This window comes from Crinia signifera, chromosome 19, assembly GCF_055691185.1.
Source record: "Crinia signifera chromosome 19, ASM5569118v1, whole genome shotgun sequence".
Lineage (NCBI taxonomy): Eukaryota > Metazoa > Chordata > Amphibia > Anura > Myobatrachidae > Crinia > Crinia signifera.
The window spans coordinates 45284645-45300823 of NC_139226.1; the positions used below are offsets into that span (position 1 = coordinate 45284645).

Consider the following 16179-nt stretch of genomic DNA (forward strand, 5'->3'; position numbering starts at 1 on the left):
GTGGAATTCTAAATCGGTACTTGTGAGTTATCCGGGCGCCCGATTTTTGGTCGTATGCGCATCGCGTCGCATCGCATGGCATCGTATGTTAACCAAATGGCATGCGATGCGACGCGACGAGATGACCACCCGAACCCGATTTTACATCGGGTACTATGTAAAGTGATCACGTCGCATCGCATGTTAACCACATGGCATGCAAAGCGATACGATGCGATACCACCCGATTTTTGCAGTGTAAAACCCCTAAGAAAGTGTCCCAAAAAGTGACACAATGTCAGTCCCATCCCCATTGTTAACACCACTCCACTATCAACGTGAACCCGAAGCGTGGCGAGCGCAGCGAGCCCGCGAGGGGCGGCGGTACGCGTCCTACGACCTTTTCATGCCCTACTATCCACTAGGGCGTGGAGTGAGAATATAATAGTGTGGCGAGCGCAGCGAGCCACCGAGCCCGAAGCGTGGCGAGCGCAGCGAGCCCCGCGAGGGGACACGGATACCTTCACAGGTAAGCGCGTCCCTTCGCGGGCTTCACAGGTGTCCATGGCGACGTGGACACCTGTGAAGCCCACGAAGGGACGCGCTTACCTGTGAAGGTATCCGTGTCCCCTCGCGGGGCTCGCTGCGCTCGCCACGCTTCGGGCTCGGTGGCTCGCTGCGCTCGCCACACTATTATATTCTCACTCCACGCCCTAGTGGATAGTAGGGCATGAAAAGGTCGTAGGACGCGTACCGCCGCCCCTCGCGGGCTCGCTGCGCTCGCCACGCTTCGGGTTCACGTTGATAGTGGAGTGGCTGTGAGCATCCAATATCATTCATCCATATCATGCATATCTGACACATTAAGGACAACTGAATTAAAGGTAATAACTGTGTAATTAACATAAGAATTAAATAAATTAGAATAACAAATAATCATAAAGCACACAATAATCTCAATCAACATCATGATTTATCAACTAACGTGAGTGCATGCAGAATACGCTCAAATGCATTGTCTCTCGCCAGGCATTTTCGCCACACGAACTCCTGCATATAGGAATCTAGATGATGGCGTGCTGTTCCCCGCTGGCGTTTGTTGCGCCATTTTGCACACCCCCAAAGTCGCTCAATGTTCTGTGTGTGTGCACCAGTCTCTGGGTCGACGAAGTTGAAGCGGTGATTTACCCGCAAGTGGCTGTAACCAGCCCGCTCCAGTTCACTGGTTTGGTAGGCACGCCAGCAATCACTTACAATGGTGCTGCCAGGTGCCACGTGCTGCACAATTGCACCAATGAGAGTGGGTGCATCTCTTTTCGGAACTGCAACCATAAAACAGTCCCCTGTCTCCCGGCACACTCCTCCGAACACCCACTGCTGTGGGAGTACTCTGCCAACATTGGCCTTGCGTTTCACAAAGAGGGTTTCATCAACCTCCACCATTTTCCCTGGGCCTCCAATCTGCTGCTGTGGCTGTGCCATTAAATCACATTGGCAGGCCTCCCGCATCAGGGCATTGTAGAAAATGGTGCTTTTATTGCACAGTTTCAAATTTTTGGCACAGAATTCAATTGATGTCAGTTCATCACACCAGCACCAGATAAAGCGCAGGATCGTCATGAAGGGGAGCCTGCACCCAGGATAGAATAGGGAGGCCCGCAGACTCTGCTTTTTGCTGCAGCTTTTAATATAGCAGCGCCATTTGCGCTCTTTCAGGGACAGGCGCATAGGGTGGCCATTTGGGCATGTGGCAGTCAATGGGAGCAGCCCTTTCTCCTGCAGGAATGTGACTGTCTCTTCCTCTGTTTTTGGGAGGCTGAAGATGCCATCAACCACAGCCATTTTGGCAATAATAGTGTAAGGGGTGAAATGGGGCAGGTGTAAAGGGCCAAATGGGGCAATATTGGGGTAAATGTCCAATAATTCACCTCAGTAATATGCAACAATGCTGAAAATCAATTTCTCTCACTCAAACACTTGCTCTCTCCTCTGGAAACTACCTCACAATGATTTTCTGCCAGATGTGCCAGAGGGCGGGTTTAAAAATGGGCGGGAAGTGTAAACATCGCGTCGCGTCGCATCGCATCCCATTGTATACCATACAATAAGCATACGATGCGACGAGATACGACGCGATGGAAAATCGCGTCGCATCGCGTCGTATCGTATGCTTATTATAATGGCATGCGATGACCACATCGGGCGCCCGGATAACTCACAAGTACCTCTAAATCTATTTTAAATGGGGCGGGTATGTATCACGTGACCACGAATGGTCATTCTAATATTATTCTATTAAAGTAAGACATTATTAATGTAACAGACAAGACGCGATTATTCATCATGTGACTAAGAGGCCGATCACATGACTGCAATTAAGGAAGTAAATGCAGCTCAATGGGAGCGGTGACGCCAGGATGCCACAACCAGAAGTTGACGTCCATCGCCATGGTGATGGACAGGGGCAGCTTACAGAAACAGAAGGTGTGTGAGCGACAGGAAATGCCTTTAAAAGGGAGACAGGAGGAACATTGTGCATGGACGAAGAGCCTTGAAAAAGACCCCATAGCGGGTTGAAACGTGTCGGCGGGAATCTCTGGCGGATTGGTGACAGCTGTGTGATGCATATAATCTAAACCTGTTTTGGACTGTTCTTGTATAGACTGTTCACCCATCCTGTAGTTACGTTTCCGCAGTCTCATACAAGCTGGGGACACGGTGTCTATTGCACAACCTTTGTGATATTTTATTATCATTTTTCTATCATTTATTATGAAGTATTTCTTGTGTGATGTGGATTGTCTATTAAATACAGTATTTTGCTATGGATGTTTTTTTTTCTAATTTTATGGTGAAACTAATATGAGAAATCTGCATAGTGGAAACTGATGTTCTGTCCAGAATTTGCGATCACCACCCACTTTTGTGATATCCCTAGAAGCTATAAAGGAAGTCATTTTTATCTATTTGGTGCACTGGTGAAGGATCCTCAATTTTTATATTGTTTGATTTGAGTGTAGAGGAACACTTTAGGCGTACCCCTCCTAGCTGCGTCATTTGCGCAATAAGTCAATACCCATCTGTTTCACAAATATTACAAAGGAAACCACTAACTTGTACACATGTGCAATCATCATTATTGTTAACTCAAGCTCCTGGTTCGACTAAAAAAATCCCAACCATATTGTACTTTCAGGGATGAAAGATTTAGGGTGAAATGTAATATGATGAGAGATTCAGAAAATGGGAAATTTGGTAAGAAATCTCCATTTTATTTATTTTAAACGGCAATCATTTACACTTCAAAATCAAACTGGTTTTGCAGTGTAAATGATTGCCGCTTTAAAAAACTGGAGATTTCTTACCAAATCTCTCACTTTCTGAATCTCTCATCCTATTACATTTCACCTTTAGGGGGCTATGCAATCCAGGATCGCCATCGACAGCCGTGATACTGCCCTGGTTGCGATTTGCTGCCAGCAAAATCGGCAGGTGGGATTCAATGCCGATCAGCTAAAAGGGGGCGCGGCCGCGAAAATGACTGTGGATTGCCCGACACCTTCTCGTTCTGCCGTGATCCCTCTTCAATGCTGTCGCTAAAGACAGCATTGAATAGGGCCCCATCGCTATTTCCCCCATCGGGAATAGCGGCGGGAGATTGCACACCCCCCTTAGTGTGCACCCCTCAGTTTGTGTTACTGTATCGCCTTAAGTCAGCATCCCTGCCTTTCAATTTGTGTGATTCACTTTTTAAAGTGTTTATATATGTTTTTTTAATAAAGTATTTGTGTGGAAGAACACAAGTTTGCTCTTTCCCCTTCTGAGCATCCAAACGGAGTTCAGTTTGGGCCGGCATGATGCTCTGGAACTTTGTAGGAAGACTGAGGCGATATCCAACTGGTCTGGAATGGCAGATACGCTTTTTAGTTATTTTTGATTTTGTGAGCAGTTTTGATCTTTCTATGTATAAAATAAGGTTGCAGGACTGCACAATGTTAGCCTGTTCTGGCCACCAATCAGTAACACATTGCAGTCACAGACCTTGGGCCAGATAACATTTGCAGTCTGAGGAAGGATATATTGAAAAGCTGATTTATACAAATCATAAGTACTTGAAATATTAGTAGTTATTCTAACTACAAAACTGAAACCATGGGCACCCTCCGGTCACCTCATTACATTCATTTCTTGCTTGGCGCCAGTTCATTCTTTAAAAGGAAGCGGCAATCATTGTGCAATTTAGGTTTTGAACTATTTCTATTTTAAACTTTTGAAAGGAAGTGTGTATGTAATATATATAATGTCCTGATCACAGCTGGATCTACAAATTGTTTATTTATCAAACAGTTTACATTTATGTTTAATTTTGGAAGTTTATATTTGGAAATTATTTTGGCTACGGCCCACTACTACCAGGGCCTTATTCTGGTTTCCGTGCTCCCCTCGCACGGAGGGAGCAATGTTTGGTGTCTACGCATAAGCATTTATGCACATGTGCAGACGCTGGGTGTGAGCGGGCGTGGCGAATTGCTAGTTTGCCGTCCCGTTCGCAACTAGCAGTGCGGATGGGGGCGACAGGCTGCGCCCAGTGTTTCATGGGCATTCCCATACACATGGCGCCGTGATGCGGTAAAACAATAAATAGAAGAGGTTTTGTGCCTCCCAGAATGTTGCCTAATGTTATTCTCCCGGGTTTGCCAAACCCTATCCAACTCCTTTACAATAACATGGAGAATCCCATCTGGCGCTATCCGCAAAAATATAACAAAATCCTATTGCAGCTTCTGTTTTGTTGGGGACAAATCAACATATAGCCTCCAATGATGTCACTGCACTGACCTTGTATCCAGGCCCTATGGTCACATCAATAGTTTCTTTAACAGGTGTGCAATATTTCAACCAACATCCAGATAACACTCCTCCCCTCAGTAAATACTGACCTCTGAGATAAACCTTTATATGAAAATAGGGCCTATTTTCCTCTATTTATATAAAGGTTTATTTTCCTCTTTTCATATAAAGGTTTCTTTTCCTCTATTTATATAAAGGTTTCTTTTCCTCTTTTCATATAAAGGTTTCTTTTCCTCTATTTATATAAAGGTTTCTTTTCCTCTTTTCATATAAAGGTTTCTTTTCCTCTATTTATATAAAGGTTTCTTTTCCTCTATTTATATAAAGGTTTCTTTTCCTCTGAGGACGTTACATCCACATGCAACACTGCGAATTTTGCAGCGTTGCGTGTGGACCAGAATAAGATCCCTAATCCTAATCTGCGTGTCTAGGAAATACTTTGTTTAAGCGTGTAATAATAAGAATATGAAGAAGAATTTACCTTGCAAGTCGGCACCCTCGTCAACATATGCAATGAATTCTGGACTTGTTCCGCACACCTCAGCAAAAAGGGAGTTGTTGTTACGCTCAATCTCTTCTTCTCCCGGTCCCGAAATTTCTTTTGGGGTACTTAAATGATAGAACAAAAACACAGGGGAGAGTATAACTAGCTAGATAAAGAGTAGCAGGAAACCGTTATACATGGAATAATACAACAAAATAGTCCTAGTGCTAACTTATAAATGGAATAACACTGCAGCATCTGCTTCATAGAATTTTATTGAATGTACTTGATATATGTTACTTCAAAGCTGAATGGTTACCATGGGCAAGATCTCCGCTGGCTCACTTCTCCACTTTTTTTACTGATCCGTATAACTCCCTTAAAATACCTAGCCAATCCACCGAACTGCATGTACATTTTATACAGTGGTAGATGGCTGGCTCAACCATCAGGCAGATGCTAGGATTTGGGGGCTTCCATGGACCTCACAGTTATACTTAATGCAGGTGAAGACTGTAGAACAGGGGTGGCCAAACCTGTCCTCTAGATCTACCAACAGTTAACGTTTCCCAGGACACCTGTGGATCTATGGTAGGAATGAATGCAGCAGGTTTGACAATGTGACCGTTAGTAATGACTACAGCTGTGCACCAGCTAGGTGATTTGGAAGAATGGACCACTGGAAGATCTCGAGGACCGGTTTGTACTGCCCTGATGTCGAACTTCTAAACCGCCACCTCCCTGGGGAGTTGGGAAGTGGGTATTGGCAGTGGTTAGGGGCAATAAGCTAACATTTTGCCTAGGGTGCAAAGATGGCTTACACCACCTCTAGATGAACAGTAGTCCATGGCAGTCGTCTAAAACTTACATTGCTGTAGACTGGGATCTATTTAAATGCAGGGTCACAGATGACACTTTAAACATTTTTTACTGAATACAAGAGTATTTAGTAAAACATACAATAAATGTACAATACAGCAAACACTGATTAACGTTACTAATTTGTCACGGATATTAACCAAGGTAACAAACTTTCTCTCAACAATATAAACCATTTAAGAAATTGGATCATTTGTGGATTATCTAACCTTGCTTCAAATGGTTCAGGATTCAGTTTCAGTTCTGGAGTGGAGTTGATGATATCATCTACAACAGACTGTATTTCTGGCTGAAGTGGTTCTGCAAAAAAGATAAAAAAGAAAGAATGGAAGGAAATGTCGATGCAAGCTACAATATTCATACCCAGGGAACATAATCAAATAGCATACATTTAAATCTTAACCTGACCAAAGTTTGAACATTACACTCAAACACTTATCCAAGTAGAAATCCCAAAGACACAGTAAATTGGGTGTGGATCCGTTGGTCACCAGCAAGTTCTTAGACAGTCTAAGCTTCAAAAGTGATAAAATGGAGAGTGATAAATAGCCAGCCAATCAGCTCCTGTCTGACATTTTTCAAACACAGTCTGTGGCTTGGCAGGTGGGAGCTGATTGGCTGGCTGTTTATCACTTTCCATGTTATCACTTTTGAAGCTTAGAGAATCTAGCCCCTAATCAGGTCACATTTCACCATTCCTCCAGGGTTAAATTAGCGATGTCTCAAGCCCGGGCGAGGCGCTGCTGTCATAGTATACTCGCCTGTAGCCAGAATAGAGTTTACAAGGGATATATTTGTTGAAGCAGTCAGAGCACGGTTTTATATTTGAGGGGGGGGGCAGATGTGAAACCTTTCATTAGTCATTATGGGGTTGATTCAATTAGAATAGATGCCATCAATGCCAAGGCTGCACCGCTGTGAATACCTTTACATGGAACCTTAAATCGTATGTACAGGATTTGTGTGCACTGCATATAACCCATACAGCATGCTGGAATGTACAATCTTACTTGCAGCAAATCATAATGCCCCAATCAATTCTAGTCTAACGTTTTGCTTTTTGTACCTGGGTCTTTTGCAACATCTTTTGATTGCAATTCATCTCCAAGTGGAAAGCGCGGACTTTCCGGGAGCTCGCTTGGAAGTCCATTCGTGCAAGCCTGAGGTTTGGCCTTTATAATGCCCAGCTTACTCTCTTTAGGCAAAACCTAAAAGAAATACAAGAAATACCACTATAAAGATCATGCCGGCCATAAGACACCACACCAGACACAATTGGAGCACTCCTGACAATATTTTCATAGAAAATTACGCAGCACGGACCGTGTAATGGTTAGCATTACTGCCTCACAGCACGGACGTCATGGGTTCGATTCCCACCATGGCTCCAACTGTGCGGAGTTTGTATATTCCCACCGTACTTGCGTGGGTTTCCTCCGGGTACTCCGGTTTCCTCCCACAATCCAAAAATATACTGGTAGGCTAATTGGCTCTCAACAAAATTAACCCTAGAATGTCTGTGTGTGCGTGTACATGTGGTAGGGAATATAGATTGTAAGCTTTACTGGGGCAGGGACTGATGTGAATGTTCAACTATACTCTGTAAAGTGCTGTGGAATATGTGTGTGCTATATAAATAACTGGTAATAAATAATAATAATAATACTACAATGGTAATAAAGTTTCCCTACTATAAAATTTGAAAATGTTCTAGGACAGAGGTTCCCAAATGCGGTCCTCAAGACACCCCAACGATCCAGGTTTTAGGTATATCCATGGCTCAGCACAGATGGTTAAATCAGACTGACTGAGTTACTAATTAAGTCACCTGTGGCCAAGCATGGATATACTTAATACCTGGACCGTTGGGGTGCCTTGAGGACCGCGTTTGGGAACCTATGTTCTAGGACCATATAAAAGCTAAAAGGACAAATGCGCATTTATGTTGGTTTTCCCTTTATTAGATTGAAAGCACGTTTTGAAATGTAAAGAGAAAAAAGTATAAGACCTTGTCATTGCTAAGGGCTTCCAGGCATTCTCCAGCAGGAACACTTTCTAGAGAGGTCGGTGCTTCTAGAGATAATGGTGCATCCTGGAAATCAAGCAATGTCAGCTTCTTCTCTCTTAAAAAAAAAAAAAAGAGTCTGCATTAAAAGCAGCGGGGACACAACCATGACAGGCTTGTCACCTAAACAACACAAAACCTGTTCCGATCAGATCTTTTGGATCCCGGGTTAATTGCACATTAAAGTGATTTAATGATATCCCACAGTAAAGGGGCCTACACATGGGGCGACACTGCTGAGCAATGTAGATTGCTTAGATCGCACAGCACACGGCACTGCACAGCGAGGTGTCAGAGACCAGTGCTGAGCGATCGGTCAGGACCAGTGTTCTACGCTGATTAGTCATAATTATAATCAGGAGCTGCACCAACTGCTGATTATAATGACGACTAATCAGCGTAGAACACTGGCCCTGACAGATCGCTCAGCCCTCGTCTGACACCTCGCTGTGCAAAGCTGTGTGCTGTGCGATCTGAGCAAAATATCTGTAGCTCCTAGTGTTCATTCTAGCACCCGCTATCTTTGAAAACCCATGTAGTTCCTCCTCACTGCCTGGGCTGTCGCTGTCTGCTGTGGTGTTTCTAGCACAGGTCTGGTTTGCATATCAGTGCTGATATACAGACCACACTGTGCTAGAAGCACTACAGAAGACAGCGACACCACAGGCAGGGAAGAGGAACTGCATGGGTTTTCAAATCTGGCAGGTGCTAGAATGAACACTAGTTCCCTCTGCACCAATGACCACAAACTCAGCATCATGCTATAAAATGCCAGAGTGACAGCTCATTTGCAGAGATTACCACCCAGGAACACGCTCTGTAATCATTTCCTATGGCACATGCACGGTTTGCAAGTATGGGCGAGATCCGCCGAATTTCCATTTCCGTCCCACTCAGAATCAGGCATTACTGTAGGCTTTAGCCTAATGACACGAATACCAGCAGCTTTTTTTGAAAAAAGACTAATAATTTTGCACCAATTGATGGGATTAAGGAAAGCGTATTTACATTTAATTCACATATTTCAAGTAATGATACATTAGCATTTTGCAAACCTCATTTTATTTGGAATGCTGCTTAAATAGTCCATCGCGCACTGCTCTCTGTATTTATTACCCAATTTAAATTGGTTTTCAAGCAACTCATTATCCCATTCGTGAAGGGAGCCTGAGAAAACACAAACCTGTGATCACTCAGCTGTTTGGCAGATTACTGCACAAAAAGACTGATGTGTTCTCTGTCAGACGAGCCAGCTACACGTTAATGAGCTCTGACGATTATTAAACCCACTAAACGCTGCAATATACACAAATGCAATTACACCAACAACTTCTCCTGAAACATCACAGTTAAATATAGTCTTGTAACTACCACTTGCTGAAATGCCATCATTTACTTTAATGAGTTTCTCTGTTCAAACCCATCCCTCATTTCACACCAACATTATTTTGAGATCTGAAAGCGGAATAATAAAATACAAGTAATGGGCTAGGACAAGGAGAACATTCATCACTATGGGTAAAGGTGGAGCTACCATAGGTGCAGGGAGTGCAGTTGCTATGGGGCCCAGAGCTGACAGGGGCCACCTTCCCTGTCACAGTTACATGTGTTATATACAGGGTGTAACTACCATAGGTGCAGGGAGTGCAGTTGCTATGGGGCCCAGAGCTGGGATGGGCCACCTTCCCTGTCACAGTTACATGTGTTATATACAGGGTGTAACTACCATAGGTGCAGGGAGTGCAGTTGCTATGGGGCCCAGAGCTGGGAGGGGCCACCTTCCCTGTCACAGTTACATGTGTTACATACAAGGGTGTAGCTACCATAGGTGCAGGGAGTGCAGTTGCTATGGGGCCCAGAGCCGACAGGGGCCACCTTCCCTGTCACAGTTACATGTGTTATATACAGGGTGTAACTACCATAGGTGCAGGGAGTGCAGTTGCTATGGGGCCCAGAGCTGGGAGGGGCCACCTTCCCTGTCACAGTTACATGTGTTATATACAGGGGTGTAGTTGCCATAGGTGCAGGGGTTGCAGCTGCTATGGGCCCAGAGCTGAGGGGGCCACCTTCCCTGTCACAGTTACATGTGTTATATACAGGGTGTAACTTCCATAGGTGCAGGGAGTACAGCTGCTATGGGGCCCAGAGCTGAGAGGGGCCACCTTCCCTGTCACAGTTACAAGTGTTATGTACAAAAGGCATTGCCCTAAAGAATCCAATGGGCTCTATCACATTTCCATGTGGAGGGGGATCAAATGTGATCCCTCCCAGCACCCGTAGAAGCACGCGCATCACCTGACACGAGCATTAACCTGACCCATCATCGCAAATTACATAGTTTACCACAAGAGCCGACCATTGTGATTTTATTTTTTTTGCATACGGAGTAACTAAACGCCGACATGCATCAGGAGAGTGGCGGAATGCATCACATGCAAAACAGCGATGCTTCATCCATCCCACCCCCTGTATGTTATAATGTGAATTGGGGGACTGTATGCCATAATGTGTACTGGCAACCCTGCAATGTGACATTATGTGAACTAGGTCAATATTATGGTTCAGAAAATAAACTAAGGCACTATCATGGGGTATAATAGTAACAACTGCTATGCATACCTCCCAACATGACCCATTCCAGGAGGGACAAAATGCTCTGTATCCTAGCCAGCGACAGTTGCAGCTACAGCACAGCCCAAAGTGCCAAGAGGGGTGGCACACCAACTGTCAGTGAGTCCCTGGCTGTAGTGTCTGGAGTGACAGTTGATATAGCTCCCCTATTGAATTTTGGACTGTGCTGCAGCTGCACATCTACAGCTGGCAAGGAAGTCCAGGAACAGAGCATTTTGTCCCTCCTGAAATGGGTCAGATCGTATAGAACAACTTTAGCGGGTAGGACAATGATATTTCTGAAAAAATATATATATATATATATATATATATATATATATATATATATATATATATCTCTCAACTTGAATATTTCTAACATTTTTTTTTGTTTGACAAAATTAAAACTTTATTGACAAAAAGAGAATTGGCAGAGAGACAGGATGGGAGTATGATGTCACAATCACTGCACAGACTGGTGTCTTTGCTGCAGGATCACTGGACAGATAGGAGCTATTACTACTTTCTGTACAGAGTTAGCAGCCATTGCTTGGTGATTGCTTTAGATTCACATCAAGTTAATAAAATATCGAAATTGATTCTTCTAATTACATCTCAGAGGAATCTACCATTCGGAGGATGGAGAAAGGAAAGGCTTTAGGTCTTGCAAAAGCGCCACCTGCTAAAGGTATTTCAGGATATGTGAAGCAAGATCTAGGAGATCAGCAAAGCCTGGAACATTGCTCTATATTAAAACGAGTGAGATCTCCAGGAGTTGACGATGAGCATCTGAGAGTGACCATTGAGAATGGAAAACTGGAGATCACAATGTTCGGTGCCGGCTTTGTGAGTCATTTTGATCGCTATGCACACCATGGCTGTCTGATGGCAATGAAGATGAAGTACTTTACAACATGGGCCATCGATGAAACAGCAGAAAGGGTGTTAGAGATCGATCACAGCTTACGTGACCAGACTCCACGCTTTGGGTGGCGACGTCTAATAAGACTGATTAGAACAGGAGGGCAGAATTTATTCCTCAGGCGCAACAGGGTCGAGCCCATTGGGTGAAATGTTGAAGGTGAAATATATCACCTGCTCCTGATGAACTGTTATCGTTTGAGCTCACAATACCCACTGGTTGAGAAACCCTGAGACAGCAGGCCCAATGCCTACAGCTACCTGTACTACAAGAACAGTATTGTAGAGTGTGCTATGGCGTCCCACACCTCCATAGATCCCGTCATGTTCCAAACTGAACGGATAACTGGGGATTAGGGCTAATGGCGATACCCCATTAAAAAAAACGACACTGGGCAGCCACCTCACGGGTGTGTTGGAAGAGCTGCTGATTTGCTTTAATATGCTGACAGTTACATCCAACTCATTGATAACTAAATGTCTTGAAAATGTATTCCCAGGTAATGCCGCATACTTCACACAATGTATAATATGGGTAAGATATTTGCCTGGTGCTATCATGGCAGCTTTGTAATAAGGCTATAAAAGACCTCATTTAGTGCGGCTCACATGCCAGCCCTGTATAGATGTTCCCCTCTGTACCTGGGTGCGGCTCACATGCCAGCCCTGTATAGATGTTCCCCTCTGTACCTGGGTGCGGCTCACATGCCAGCCCTGTATAGATGTTCCCCTCTGTACCTGGGTGCGGCTCACATGCCAGCCCTGTATAGATGTTCCCCTCTGTACCTGGGTGCGGCTCACATGCCAGCCCTGTATAGATGTTCCCCTCTGTACCTGGGTGAGGCTCACATGCCAGCCCTGTATAGATGTTCCCCTCTGTACCTGGGTGCGGCTCACATAACAGCCCTGTATAGATGTTCCCCTCTGTACCTGGGTGGGGCTCACATGCCAGCCCTGTATAGATGTTCACCTCTGTACCTAGGTGCGGCTCACATGCCAGCCCTGTATAGATGTTCCCCCCTGTACCTGGGTGCGGCTCACATGCCAGCCCTGTATAGATGTTCCCCCCTGTACCTGGGTGGGGCTCACATACCAGCCCTGTATAGATGTTCCCCTCTGTACCTGGGTGCGGCTCACATGCCAGCCCTGTATAGATGTTCCCCTCTGTACCTGGGTGCGGCTCACATGCCAGCCCTGTATAGATGTTCCCCTCTGTACCTGGGTGCGGCTCACATGCCAGCCCTGTATAGATGTTCCCCTCTGTACCTGGGTGCGGCTCACATGCCAGCCCTGTATAGATGTTCCCCTCTGTACCTGGGTGAGGCTCACATGCCAGCCCTGTATAGATGTTCCCCTCTGTACCTGGGTGTGGCTCACATAACAGCCCTGTATAGATGTTCCCCTCTGTACCTGGGTGCGGCTCACATGCCAGCCCTGTATAGATGTTCCCCTCTGTACCTGGGTGGGGCTCACATGCCAGCCCTGTATAGATGTTCCCCTCTGTACCTGGGTGGGGCTCACATGCCAGCCCTGTATAGATGTTCCCCTCTGTACCTGGGTGGGGCTCACATGCCAGCCCTGTATAGATGTTCCCCCCTGTACCTGGGTGCGGCTCACATGCCAGCCCTGTATAGATGTTCCCCTCTGTACCTGGGTGCGGCTCACATGCCAGCCCTGTATAGATGTTCCCCTCTGTACCTGGGTGCGGCTCACATGCCAGCCCTGTGTAGATGTTCCCCCCTATACCTGGGTGCGGCTCACATGCCAGCCCTGTATAGATGTTCCCCCCTGTACCTGGGTGCGGCTCACATGCCAGCCCTGTATAGATGTTCCCCCCTGTACCTGGGTGGGGCTCACATACCAGCCCTGTATAGATGTTCCCCCCTGTACCTGGGTGCGGCTCACATGCCAGCCCTGTATAGATGTTCCCCCCTGTACCTGGGTGGGGCTCACATACCAGCCCTGTATAGATGTTCCCCCCTGTACCTGGGTGCGGCTCACATGCCAGCCCTGTATAGATGTTCCCCCCTGTACCTGGGTGCGGCTCACATGCCAGCCCTGTATAGATGTTCCCCCCTGTACCTGGGTGCGGCTCACATGACAGCCCTGTATAGATGTTCCCCCCTGTACCTGGATGCGGGTCACATGACAGCCCTGTATAGATGTTCCCCCCTGTACATGGGTGCGGCTCACATGCCAGCCCTGTATAGATGTTCCCCTCTGTACATGGGTGCGGCTCACATGCCAGCCCTGTGTAGATGTTCCCCCCCCTGTACCTGGGTGCGGCTCACATGCCAGCCCTGTATAGATGTTCCCCCCTGTACCTGGGTGCGGCTCACATGCCAGCCCTGTATAGATGTTCCCCTCTGTACCTGGATGCGGCTCACATGCCAGCCCTGTATAGATGTTCCCCCCCCCTGTACCTGGGTGCGGCTCACATGCCAGCCCTGTATAGATGTCCCCCCCCCCTGTACCTGGGTACGGCTCACATGCCAGCCCTGTATAGATGTTTCCCCCTGTACCTGGGTGCGGCTCACATGCCAGCCCTGTATAGATGTTCCCCCCTGTACCTGGGTGCGGCTCACATGCCAGCCCTGTATAGATGTTCCCTCTGTACCTGGGTGCGGCTCACATGTCAGCCCTGTATAGATGTTCCCCCCTGTACCTGGGTGCGGCTCACATGCCAGCCCTGTATAGATGTTCCCCCCTGTACCTGGGTGCGGCTCACATAACAGCCCTGTATAGATGTTCCCCCCTGTACCTGGGTGCGGCTCACATGCCAGCCCTGTATAGATGTTCCCCTCTGTACCTGGGTGCGGCTCACATACCAGCCCTGTATAGATGTTCCCCTCTGTACCTGGGTGCGGCTCACATGCCAGCCCTGTATAGATGTTCCCCTCTGTACCTGGGTGCGGCTCACATGCCAGCCCTGTGTAGATGTTCCCCCCTATACCTGGGTGCGGCTCACATGCCAGCCCTGTATAGATGTTCCCCCCTGTACCTGGGTGCGGCTCAAATGCCAGCCCTGTATAGATGTTCCCCCCTGTACCTGGGTGGGGCTCACATACCAGCCCTGTATAGATGTTCCCTCTGTACCTGGGTGCGGCTCACATGCCAGCCCTGTATAGATGTTCCCCCCTGTACCTGGGTGCGGCTCACATGCCAGCCCTGTATAGATGTTCCCCCCTGTACCTGGGTGGGGCTCACATACCAGCCCTGTATAGATGTTCCCCCCTGTACCTGGGTGCGGCTCACATAACAGCCCTGTATAGATGTTCCCCCCTGTACCTGGGTGCGGCTCACATGCCAGCCCTGTATAGATGTTCCCCTCTGTACCTGGGTGCGGCTCACATGCCAGCCCTGTACAGATGTTCCCCCCCTGTACCTGGGTGCGGCTCACATGCCAGCCCTGTATAGATGTTCCCCCCTGTACCTAGGTGCGGCGCACATGCCAGCCCTGTATAGATGTTCCCCCCTGTACCTGGGTGCGGCTCACATGCCAGCCCTGTATAGATGTTCCCCCCTGTACCTTGGTGCGGCTCACATGCCAGCCCTGTATAGATGTCCCCCTCTGTACGGCTCACATGCCGGCCCTGTATAGATGTTCCCCTCTGTACCTGGGTGCGGCTCACATGCCGGCCCTGTATAGATGTTCCCCCCTGTACCTGGGTGCGGCTCACATACCAGCCCTGTATACATGTTCCCCTCTGTACCTGGGTGCGGCTCACATGCCAGCCCTGTATAGATGTTCCCCTCTGTACCTGGGTGCGGCTCACATGCCAGCCCTGTATAGATGTTCCCCCCCTGTACCTGGGTGCGGCTTACATGCCAGCCCTGTATAGATGTTCCCCCCTGTACCTAGATGCGGCGCACATGCCAGCCCTGTATAGATGTTCCCCCCTGTACCTGGGTGCGGCTCACATGCCAGCCCTGTATAGATGTTCCCCCCTGTACCTGGGTGCGGCTCACATGCCAGCCCTGTATAGATGTCCCCCTCTGTACCTGGGTGCGGCTCACATGCCAGCCCTGTATAGATGTTCCCCTCTGTACCTGGGTGCAGCTCACATGCCAGCCCTGTATAGATGTTCCCCCCTGTACCTGGGTGCGGCTCACATGCCAGCCCTGTATAGATGTTCCCCTCTGTACCTGGGTGCGTCTCACATACCAGCCCTGTATAGATGTTCCCCCCTGTACCTGGGTGCGGCGCACATGCCAGCCCTGTATAGATGTTCCCCCTGTACCTGGGTGCGGCTCACATACCAGCCCTGTATAGATGTCCCCCCCTGTACCTGGGTGCGGCTCACATGCCAGCCCTGTATAGATGTCCCCCCCTGTACCTGGGTGCGGCTCACATGCCAGCCCTGTATAGATGTCCCCCCCTGTACCTGGG

The 16179-nt window shown here is 47.6% G+C and overlaps 1 protein-coding gene across 1 annotated transcript in view; it reads right to left on the reverse strand.

The window, feature by feature from the left end:
* The window catches only part of LOC146042469 (C-Jun-amino-terminal kinase-interacting protein 3-like), a 113491-nt gene that overhangs the window by 42494 nt on the left and 54818 nt on the right, over nt 1-16179 (reverse strand). The window contains exons 5-8 of the mRNA XM_083162461.1: nt 8202-8316; nt 7260-7401; nt 6403-6493; nt 5312-5439 (exon numbers count right to left, since the gene is read on the reverse strand). Of these exons, the coding sequence (XP_083018587.1) occupies nt 5312-5439; nt 6403-6493; nt 7260-7401; nt 8202-8316 (476 nt within the window). The remainder of the gene's footprint in view (nt 1-5311; nt 5440-6402; nt 6494-7259; nt 7402-8201; nt 8317-16179) is intronic.